The sequence below is a fragment of the Trichinella spiralis genome (assembly GCF_000181795.1).
Source record: "Trichinella spiralis strain ISS 195 chromosome Unknown Scfld4, whole genome shotgun sequence".
Lineage (NCBI taxonomy): Eukaryota > Metazoa > Nematoda > Enoplea > Trichinellida > Trichinellidae > Trichinella > Trichinella spiralis.
Genome location: NW_003526943.1, coordinates 5,345,038 through 5,355,742, shown reverse-complemented (window position 1 = coordinate 5,355,742; position 10,705 = coordinate 5,345,038). Strand labels below are relative to the sequence as shown.

Here is a 10,705-nt window from a genome sequence, read left to right as displayed (position 1 = left end):
CACCGAAAATACTGTCGAAGAGCGGATTGTGGAACGTGCAGAAAATAAAACTGCGCTTGGACACTGTGGTAATCAGCAAGGGCGGCTGGCCGAAACTCAAAAATCTCTTGGAAAAGACGAGATGTTGACCATGATTCGGCATGGTGCGGATCATGTGTTTGCAGGAAAGGAGTCGGAAATTACCGAAGAAGATATTGACTGCATTTTGGCGAGATCCGAAGAAAAGAATGAAGTAATGTTTGACTTTTTTCTTGTTTGGAAAATTTGTATCGTTGGTTTGTTTGCTTTTAGGCTTTGAAGCGTCGTTTAGAAGAACTGGGAGAAAGTTCTTTGCGAAACTTCACTTTGGACACGCAAGAAGCTTCTTCGGTGTATCAATTTGAAGGGAAAGATTATAGAGGCAAACAGCGAAAAGCTCTTGGCTATTGGATTGAGCCTCCGAAAAGAGAACGCAAAGCGAATTATCAAATCGATGCTTATTTCAGGTGCTTCTATTTGTTTTTATGTATTTTAGATTATATTTTTTTAATATGTACTTTTTTTTCTAGAGATGCACTCCGTCCACATGTGGAACCAAAAGCACCCAAAGCTCCAAGGCCACCAAAGCAACCGCAGATACAAGATTTTCACTTCTATCCACCTCGTTTGTTGCATCTCTGTGAAAGAGAAGTCTATTATTATCGAAAGACTATCGGTTATAAGGTAATATATATATATATATATATATATATACGTATATTGTTTTTTTTCTATTATAAAAGTTGTGTAGTATTATTATTATATATATTTTTTGCATAACTGTATATACGAATTATTATTACATGTGTTTGTAAATATTTTTAAAGTAAAATGTAAAGTTGATTGTAATTTGCAGGTTCCCCTGATGCAAGATCTTCCACCTGAAGAAGCTTTGAAACGGCAAGAAGATGAACAAAAGAAAATTGATGAAGCTGTACCACTGACAGAAGAAGAATTGGCTGAAAAGGAGCAGTTGTTGCATTGTGGATTTAGCAACTGGTCTCGGCGGGAATTTAATCAGTTTATCAAGGCGAATGAAAAATACGGCCGTAACGATGTTGAAAATATTGCCCAAGAAGTGGATGGCAAATCTCCTGATGAGGTTAGTTTGAGGCAGTTTAGATTGATTGACCCTTGAGTTTTGCTTTATTGTTCAATTTTCAGGTTCGAGAATTTTACAAAGTATTTTGGGCTCGTTGTTGTGAACTGGCGGATATTGACCGTGTTTTGGGTCAAATTGAAAGAGGAGAAGCTCGAATTCAGAAGCGTCTCAGTGTGAAACGTGCGTTGGAGTCGAAAATTGCACGATACAGAGCACCGTTCCATCAGCTGCGTGTACAGTACGGTACAAATAAGGGGAAAAATTATACCGAAGAAGAAGACAGGTAAAGAAATAGAAGCTACCCACTTTTTGCTGTTTAGTTTAATGAAATTTTTTTTGAATTCAGCATTTTAATTAATTCATATTGTTCTTTTTTTTTAAGATTTTTGGTTTGCATGTTACACGAAATTGGCTTTGGAAAGGAAAATTTGTATGAAGAATTGCGACAAGCAATCCGAGTGGCACCACAGTTTCGATTTGACTGGTTTTTGAAATCTCGAACAGCTATGGTATATTATTTGTGAACGAGCTTGATTTATTTTTGTTTTACGCTTCTTTTTGTTTTTTTTTCAGGAGTTGCAACGACGATGTAACACTTTGATAAGCTTAATTGAAAAAGAAATGCACGACGTTGAGCAAAACGACAAAAGCAGTGGCGGAGGACGAAATCGAAACAATTGCAAATCTGGACGAAGTGGTTCGTCAGCAGCTACCCCTGAAAAACGCAAAACTGATGTACAAGATGGAAAAAGAAGCAGTCGTAGATCGAAGGCTTAATTTTTTTTTCATTCATATCTGCTACGATTTAATCAATTCATTTCTCATAATAACACAAATACGCACAATTCGACATGTTACTTATTTGTGATACGTGCAGTATAGTAGTATGGTCATCATCTATATAAATGTATTTATTTGATGTATACTGTTACAGTAATTTAAAATATTTATTTTAAAAACAGCATATGTTAGAAAACGAAAAATAAAACAAACGAACAAAATGATTCAATGAATGTGAGTGAGTGAGTGATTCGAGGAGATGGGAGATGATTTGATTTGTAGCGAATTGAATTTCAATCACTGGAAGCGGATCTTGGGCTAGCGTCGATGGAAACTATGCTGCCGGTGTTGATGTTGGCATCGTCGTTGACTGTGTACAAAGAGCTTGTGACTTGGACATGTTGTTCAGCCGTTGTGTCTTCTCCTGTTGTCCAGGGTTCTTCGACCGTGTTGTGCTTTCCATTCGGCGCGGGATTTTCTATTTCAACAATAGTGCTGGTAAGACCGTTGTCAATTAAAGGATCTTCTGCTTCTTGAGCATGCAGTTTCGACTTGAGCGGCGTGAAGAGACGGCAAAGGAATAGCACCACGACAACAACAGTTGTTAAACAGATCACTTGAATGACCAAGAAAAATGGTAGAGCTGGAAAAATAAAAAAAAAGAAAGATTTTAGGTATACACGCACACACACACACAAACATGTATCTATATGTATATAGATATATGTACATATGAAGCAAGCGACAGACATACACAGATGAGTGCGTGGAATGATCTTTTCAAATTTATAACCATATGATGTAGTTGCACCAAAATAATCGCCATGAGTATTTGTTGGAAAGAGAGGCACGATTGGATCGAATTTGTTTTTTCCTCGTAAAGTGGTGAAGGAAATTTGATTAAGAGCGACGTGATTAATTTTTTGCCAACGATCAAATAACCAATCAATAGCCGACAACGCCAAATAATACAATGGATTTTCAGCGTTCAAATCTGCTGGAAAACGAAGCAGATAACGTAGCACAGCGATCGCCTTGACAAAGAAAGTGAAATGAAACAAACATTCATTATTTTGCAACGCAAATTATAAACGAATGAAACTATACAAAATTCTCTTTTTAGTCAAATTGAATTTAAAACTGTTTTTAAAGTTAAAAAAGCAGTAATGAAGATATAATTGAAAATTATCAAACTATATAAATTTAACTGAAATGGAGAAATGTTGTCAAATAATGAATGATAAATAATAGTATGAAATCAAGTTAACAAAGATGAATGTTATAAAATTGTAGAGTAAAAAATAAATGCATAAAAAGTAAAAAAAGAAATACTTTTTCATCGTTGCTGACATTGTGCAAGCCATCCATTAATACAGGACTTAAGTGTGAAACCAGTGCGTCAAGTTCATCTGTGAATCCTAATAATCCACCATTTTGTACATATAACGTTCTGTGCAAAATGAAATTCAACTGCTTTTTCAAATCCTCATCGTCTACGTGATCCAACAGTCGTTGAATTTGTAACAACGTTTGATTGTAGTCGTTCAAATTGTAATACTTCAATGTCACTGCACGACTGCTGCATATATCGCACAACGGCTGCAAACGTGCTGCCCACGTTTGGCATATGCTCATCTGATCAGCTAATGCATCAAGAGCGGCAAAAATTGTAGAATTTCCGACAACAGGATTGTCAGGTTCAGGAATAAACCAAAACCAATAAGGCAAAGTTAATGAATGATTTTGAACCAGACGAGCAAGAGTTGATTCAAGCTGTAACAGAAATGCTCGATTCCAAGTGGGAAAAGCTGAACCAGTACCGTATCCCATGCCAAAGCATTGTTCTGCACTTGCCATGTAATGAATCCAAGCGTAATGTTCAAAGATGGTTAACTGTTTCAGCTCAATTGCACCGTTAGCTATTGGCAACAGGGTCAATTGATCAGAGGAAAGATGCTGAGCTAGTCGGAAAGCTTTTAATAACAAATCTGCCTCTTCTGAATTGACATGGTTAATCCATTTACGCACTTTACTATGCATTCGGTGTTCACAGTTCGGCCCGCGATATCCAGCAACACATTCATCACATTTGGAACCAGTGAAATGACCACTGCAAACGCAAATTTCTTTATAAATAGAATTTGGCCACATGGAAAATACTGTATCTAATTTCGGCGTCAATAAGTCTGTTTCTCTGTTTCTTTCTGGATTCTCTAATTTCACACAATTCCCACGTCCAGGTCCACCGCACGGTTTATCAAAACCTACAAATTTTACTATGAAATTAAAACAAAAAAACAAAATTTTCTACTAAATTTAATAAAATAAATACAACGATAAAAACATTTTTGCAATTATACTTCTTTACATAGTTTACATTGAAGTCAGCCTCGGACAATTTCCAATTTTATGCAAATTCATTGAAAAGAAGGGAATAATTTCGATTTAATTATTACAATTTGTTGAACACATGCTGAGAAGGATTGTATAATCAATTTGTTATTATCCTTCAAAATGGATAAGAGCTTCTGCTCCTCTCTTTTGCAATACAGTCGCCGTTTCTGATAATTCATCAATATATGAACTGTAAAGCGGAAACACATGCGAGACGCTGTCTCTGTTTTTCTCCTTTATCAGACACGCGACACTGAAAAGTAACAAGCTCAGGTCAACAATAGAAACGGCTCATTGATGAACAATAAACGCGAAGCTTATTATTTAGCTGACCAAACAGACCGAATGCTTCACGTATGACAGAGCTTTATGATTATTAAATATCAGCTTCTTTATTCTTTTTGACAACAACTCATGTACAAATCCATTTTCCAATTAAAAACTACCGAGCTTATGAACATCAACTTGACAAAAAAGAGAAATATTTATTGATGAAATGAATATTTGTGATGAGGTTCAGCAAATGTCATTATACAAGCGCGTTGAAACAGCCAACAACTCATTGAAACGTGCGCAGTTGATTTTGCAAATGGTTTTTCCATCATAAATTTAATATTATAAAATTTACTGATTTACTGCAATAATTATGAGCGTTTATTAAATTTATGAGTCAACTTTGTTGAATAAAAATTTTACAAAAGCTTTTATTATACAAAACATGAAATAAATTTCCCATTTTTAATGAAATCATTTCATAATAATTACAAATCTTAATGGACGGCATTTTAAAAGTGGATATCCTTCCACTTTTGATAAATGAAGAATAACATTGCATAATAGTGGATGCAGAAGTGCATATCTTCGTGAAAAGCTATTATAAGAGGATGCTACCTCCACATGCTTCGACTGCTCCATCAGCAAATAATGACATTTACATACTTAGGTTAATTTTCAGGCAGAAGAATAAAAATTTAACAAACTATAAATATTTTCCAAACAAACTGCTGCTTTGAATTGAAAGAAAATTCTTTTCCACTGACATTTAAATTTCACGTTCACCTAACGTAATTAAATTTAAATATAGTAACAGCCGATTGAAAAAAATTCAACATTAGAAAAAAGCTTTGCAATCATCATGTGATATGTTTCGTTATAATTAATTAGTTTTCAGTTCGTACTATAAATTACCCTGCGCTGATCTTTATCTTTTTCAGCTGATGAGACACATTCCAGCTAGTAGATACTAAATCATTCAGCTTAAAGTGGAGTTAAGCAGTTAGCATTTGGTGAACATTAGTGTCAGATAAGAGTGAAACTAGCGCCTCAATGCTGTCAGAAATAGCAACAGATGCGCTTTACATATAAAAGTCACGCATCTGGAGGAAAATCCGAACCATTTCAAGAGTGCAAAATGACGCGGAACACTTTGCCATTGAAAAATATTCCCAATATAAGTTTGGAGATGTAATTTTTCAGCTGTAAAAACAAAATATTCAATTCCATTTTTGTAAAATTTATATGAAAAATAAAAGTTTAGAAATATATTTTATATATTGCAACAAATGCACAACCATATCAATTACATTTAATTTAATAAATTTGTGAAATTTGCAGATGTATATAAAAGTATTTGCAATCTTTATTCAAACTAACAATTCCACTTTAATGGAAATGTGAAGAAAGCTTTATTTATAACTGCTTCATTCGACAAAGCATGAAATAATCAAATTAGGCATTACAAGCAATATTAAATTATTTATATTCTACCAAATTGGTGCCGAATGTCTATTAAGCAGGAAAGCTTTCAGTGGACATTTATTATTCTGGCATGCAGCTTTTGTTTGCACTGCAAATGAATCATATGTATCAAGGACAAAATTATGACGAATGGTAAATTTGTAACAGCTGTACCAGCCGCTGTGAACAAATGTGAATCATCTTCGTAAAAACTGAAACATATCTTCAATCCACTTGATGCAATAAATTATTTGATAAAGTTATTACTTATAGAATCCATTAAATTTAAATTCTGTTCATAAAAAGAAAAAGCAATTAAAAGAAAAACTTAACAACTTTGCATAAATGCATAACAATTGGTAAAAACAACGTTAATCCTGGGATCTAGCGTTGCTTAGGACATTTTTCAAGTACGTTATTCTCTTGCAATGGATACTACTTTTGAAATAAAATAAGATAAAACTGAATGATGCTTTATTAATTTTGGGACTTTTTCATTAAAATCATACAAAATCAGATCACGTGCAAAGATAAGCTGGTGATTTTAAATTGCTCAGCAACGGTAACAAAAACGGAATTAAATATTAAATTTATAAGTGTTTAAAAGTTGTGAAGTTGAAGTATAAAATAATCTGAATAACAACTCTGTGCCATGATCGTTGATTAAGATAATGTGATAAAGTGCACAGTTAATAGTTACAAAGGTGAAATAGTCAAAATGGATATGCAGCAAAGAGCGCATCAAGAGCAATGTAACTTACCATCTGGCGTTGGACAGCAAGAAATGCGCTGTGTTAAAAGTCCTTCGTTAGCACATTCGCGTGGCACCTGACCTTCAATCAGTCCAGGGAAAAAAACTGCACAAAAGATTAGTTGGGAGGTGAGAGTCAGTGCAGAGTTAGGCCTTATTAGCGGTAATATCATCGTGTAGTAGAAAAATTGTTGTTTCAAAATCAGTCCGCCGATTTACTGTCAACGCTATTTAAATATACTTCAGCACGCTAAAGCAGGGTATTTGTATGAATAATACACGATCGATTCTGTCGCACAGTGTTGTACCAAACCAATGACCGCCACTTATGGGAGGTCAGCGTGGACAGAGGTCGCCTCAGTCGTGCTAACGACAGCTTTTCGGCGAAGCAGCTTCGATCCGGGTCGACTAATGCCTTTTTATCCGCTCCAATGCTGACCAATAATAATAATAAGAATAATAATAATAAACGACAAGTCTTTTGTTTCAATAGCTGACCGGTTGAAGCTGGGTGGAGCCAACTGTTGACCGCTCTGACGAATGCGTAAAAAGAAGGTAGAGAAGCAAGCAAAACAAAAAATAAATGAAAATTAGCTTAGCATATTAATTTGATCAGAAAGCTAAATTTAAAAGGAAAATGTTTGAAATGTACGCCAGTTGGATGAAAAGTTTTGACAATGCTGAAGCATCGGCCAAAGCAATTCATCATTTCTAGGCGTTGTTCAAGCCAACTAAGAAGAAGCACGTTAAACGTTTCCTCCAGCTGGCCAACCAGAAGTGACATTGAACATTTGAACATTTTATAAAATCATCCTTTAAAGCTTTGTTTATGTATATTGCATTCGTGGCAGCCATTCCAGAATGAAAAAAAACAAAAAGCAGTTGCAGCCACTTGCAAAAAGTAACATATTTTTTTCTTCTTTTTTTATGCTTTAGACAAACAACATTAAGCTATTCTTATCTTCTAAATGAAGAATTTATACTTTTTAATAATTTAATGAATACTTCAATTATGTAAGTTGTATTAGAGACAAAAGGGACAAAATATTTACATTTTGCTAACTCTCATCAGATTATGATTTTAAAGATGTAAACACAGCAGAAGGTCAAGTAATTTGCAAACAGTGCTCTCAAACATCAATGCTACTGGCTAATGAAACAACCGACGACTTTCCGACAGCAAAGAGGTAATATGGGGTAATTTTATTCTTTGGATATTTCTTAACTTGGTGCTGTTTTGAAATAAAAGAAAGTTATATTTTGCTACTATTTCTGTTTTAAGCATTGGCTTTTATTAAACAGATAACGCTTAAAAGATTGATTATTATTTTAAAATTAGAACTTTTAATTAAGTAAAAATGAATGAGCACATTCTGCTTTACCCGGTTTAATGATTTTATTTGAATGCTTCTTCAAATCACATTTTAGTTATACCCGAAAATGATAGATGACTAATCTGTGCTCAAATTTTCGATTTTGCAGTTTAAAACATTGTAATTGTTTAAAATTTTATTAATAGTTATTAAAACAATCTGTAAAGTGGAAATGATAAATATTCAAAGCATTTTAAAAATATTTTGTGATTTTTTTGCTTAATTAAAACTATTTTATGCTTTATTAAACGTGAAATATGCCCAAATATGTTTGAAAATTTTTAATTCACTTTAAAAATTACAAATGCCACAATTTTTGTGAACATGCAGTTTCTTTTATTGCTTTTTGCAGTATGAATGAAAAAAATGTTATATATGTGTATAACCCATTCAATATTCGAAATCTATAATTTGCACAGATGTAAATGAATCAATAATAGCATAATAAATAATTAAACATCTTTCGCCTTATGCTGATTATATATGGTTTAGCTGCTTCATGAAAATAAAATAGTTTAATGTATTATTACAATGGGCAGTCTTCTGCTATATTGTAATATTGCTTGGACAAAACCCAGATTTACGTAATTTCCTCGGTGATGCAATTATACAACGTTATAACTTTTTAAATTTGTATTATTTAAAAATATATTTAATAAAAAGCAATACATAACAGTGAGATTTCTCCAATATCTGCATGATTGTGATTGATAATTAATTACACGATAAAAACTTCGGGCAACAGTGCCATTTTATCGAATAATGTTTAAATGCAAGAAAAATTATCAAATAAAACAGTAATTTTTAAAGAGAACATCAGAACATGGAACATTGTAACATGTCAACTTTGAAAAAAAGAACAAATCACGAAAAGTAATCAAAAGTGCAAAAGAAAGAAATGGGAAAATATTTTTTAAACAACACTTGCTGGTCGTATTCGCAAAAGGCGACCCGTAACTACTGAATAAGGGGGCGGGGGCAGATGAAACGTAAATTCGTCGTTGCAAACTTCATAAGTTGGTGGGCGTGGCCAGCGACTGTGGCATCCTGCCAACAATGTTCGATTTAGCCAAGAAAAGCAGCATCGACTGTAGCCGGCCAACGACGGTGCCGCATGCCATAAAAGATCCACCAAAAGTACAATGATCAAAACACAACCCAACAAATAGCAGAGTGTGCTGAATATTGTTTGTAGCATGGAATGGTTGGTTGCAAAATTCTGTTTTGCAGATGACTGGGAATGCAATTTTGGATGCCACGAAGCAGGCAACACTGTTAAAAGATGAACCAAATTCCGTTCGCCTGCCACATTCCAAGCGATGCACTTGTAATGGCCCGTGTCAGATATACTGGCTGAAGTGATCATCAAATCGCCGAGGGATGTTAGACTGAATCGATCATCAGGCAATATCAAATCGCCGTTCTAAAAAAATTAAAAATTCTAACTCATCAGAATTTATAAAATAAACAAGAAATTGAACCAAACAAAAACTGAATATTTATATTATTTTAAAGCATGCTTTGTGAAGTTCAATTTTCGCGCAGTTGCTGTTGAAAATGTCGAATGTTCTCAACTTTCACACTGATACACACGAAATGTACATAAAAGTGTTTTATGATTGAATTTGAAACTTTTATTAATTTCAGCTCAGCTAACAAAAATAAAACAACCGACAAACGCTGAAAACAAACTAAGCATCTTCACTGCCGCTGGTTAAAAAGCAACTTTTTAAATGTATTTATTTACTTTTTGACATTCTTCAAACTGAAAATGCATATCTTCTTATTATTATTATTCATCAAATTAATTATAAAAAGTGAATAAATCCAAGAAGCGAACTAAAAAGCATTAAATCTTGATCTTTAACAATAATCTCAATCAATGCGTTTCGTGTTGACTTGATCTTCCTGATTTAAATTTCAATGTTTTAATATGCACGGAACATCTGCGATTTTAAACATGTTTTTTTAACTGTTTTGTGTTTTATTTCAATTTTTTATAAAAAAAACTATCGATCATTTCACCCCCATGACATACGGTTTTTCGCTATTTATTTTTACATGTGATATTTCAAAGTTTTACTTTTTTTTCTAAATTTCAAAAAACTCAAGCGAAACAATGCTTGCTTAAAAGTAAATTTTCTTAAAATTTAATCAGAATCATTTCACTTGAAATTTTGTTTTAAAATGTATGTAATTGCAATATTTTTCCAATAAAAGAGTTTAAATATCACTAATAACTAATCAAAATATGCCAAGAAATTTTCTGTTATTGATTTATTTTTAGTTTTCATCTGAGAAATTTCCTGTTGGGCAAATTTTGAATAGCGAACGACGAATTTGTCAGAGGATTTTTGAATCTGCCCTACGAAATGCTTGATTGCTGTTTTGAAGCCAACTTGAGCTTTGCGTATAAAAATAAGTCCAAGCATGCAGTGGATCCTCTTCAAAACTTTTGCGCAAAGCATAGTTGCATTAAAGCAGTGGCTGTAGTTATGGTGTATTATTTTAGTCAATATGTATTTATGAAAACATCAATTAAGTTCCAAA

At 33.4% G+C, this 10,705-nt stretch overlaps 4 protein-coding genes across 4 annotated transcripts; 1 reads left to right on the top strand and 3 right to left on the bottom strand.

Moving 5' to 3' along the window:
* Positions 1-22: 22 nt before the first annotated feature.
* Positions 23-1,897, top strand: Tsp_01332 (chromatin-remodeling complex ATPase chain Iswi; the record flags this gene model as incomplete). Its single annotated transcript, XM_003377095.1, has 7 exons — positions 23-232; positions 292-485; positions 549-702; positions 875-1,120; positions 1,183-1,403; positions 1,503-1,629; positions 1,694-1,897. Coding segments are annotated over 7 exons (1,356 nt in total), but the record flags the coding sequence as incomplete, so codon positions are not given.
* Positions 1,898-2,193: 296 nt separating this feature from the next.
* Tsp_01333 (putative common central domain of tyrosinase) lies at positions 2,194-6,955 on the bottom strand. Its single transcript, XM_003377094.1, has 4 exons — positions 6,793-6,955; positions 3,233-4,164; positions 2,655-2,934; positions 2,194-2,543 (listed from the first exon to the last, which is right to left on the bottom strand). Exons 1-4 carry the CDS (start codon positions 6,953-6,955, stop codon positions 2,194-2,196), a joined length of 1,725 nt encoding a protein of 574 aa, XP_003377142.1.
* A 77-nt stretch (positions 6,956-7,032) lies between these two features.
* Tsp_01334 (conserved hypothetical protein) lies at positions 7,033-7,581 on the bottom strand. Its single transcript, XM_003377093.1, has 3 exons — positions 7,435-7,581; positions 7,254-7,315; positions 7,033-7,216 (listed from the first exon to the last, which is right to left on the bottom strand). Exons 1-3 carry the CDS (start codon positions 7,579-7,581, stop codon positions 7,033-7,035), a joined length of 393 nt encoding a protein of 130 aa, XP_003377141.1.
* Positions 7,582-9,068: 1,487 nt separating this feature from the next.
* Positions 9,069-10,623, bottom strand: Tsp_01335 (conserved hypothetical protein). The gene is made up of 2 exons (XM_003377092.1): positions 10,525-10,623; positions 9,069-9,578 (listed from the first exon to the last, which is right to left on the bottom strand). Exons 1-2 carry the CDS (start codon positions 10,621-10,623, stop codon positions 9,069-9,071), a joined length of 609 nt encoding a protein of 202 aa, XP_003377140.1.
* Positions 10,624-10,705: the final 82 nt, after the last annotated feature.

What these genes read in the sequence shown, in the direction of transcription:
- Tsp_01334 (XM_003377093.1), bottom strand. Translation starts at nt 7,581, where the DNA reads ATGTTCAAATGTTCAATGTCACTTCTGGTTGGCCAGCTGGAGGAAACG. An exon ending in AAACTTTTCATCCAACTGGC is followed by an intron (nt 7,316 to 7,434) that starts GTACATTTCAAA and finishes CGCATTCGTCAG; the next exon opens with AGCGGTCAACAGTTGGCTCC. An exon ending in ATTGAAACAAAAGACTTGTC is followed by an intron (nt 7,217 to 7,253) that starts GTTTATTATTAT and finishes ATTATTGGTCAG; the next exon opens with CATTGGAGCGGATAAAAAGG.
- Tsp_01335 (XM_003377092.1), bottom strand. Translation starts at nt 10,623, where the DNA reads ATGCTTTGCGCAAAAGTTTTGAAGAGGATCCACTGCATGCTTGGACTT. An exon ending in AAACAGCAATCAAGCATTTC is followed by an intron (nt 9,579 to 10,524) that starts GTAGGGCAGATT and finishes TAATTTTTTTAG; the next exon opens with AACGGCGATTTGATATTGCC.
- Tsp_01333 (XM_003377094.1), bottom strand. Translation starts at nt 6,955, where the DNA reads ATGATATTACCGCTAATAAGGCCTAACTCTGCACTGACTCTCACCTCC. An exon ending in TTGCTGTCCAACGCCAGATG is followed by an intron (nt 4,165 to 6,792) that starts GTAAGTTACATT and finishes TAAAATTTGTAG; the next exon opens with GTTTTGATAAACCGTGCGGT. An exon ending in ATGTCAGCAACGATGAAAAA is followed by an intron (nt 2,935 to 3,232) that starts GTATTTCTTTTT and finishes TTCTTTGTCAAG; the next exon opens with GCGATCGCTGTGCTACGTTA.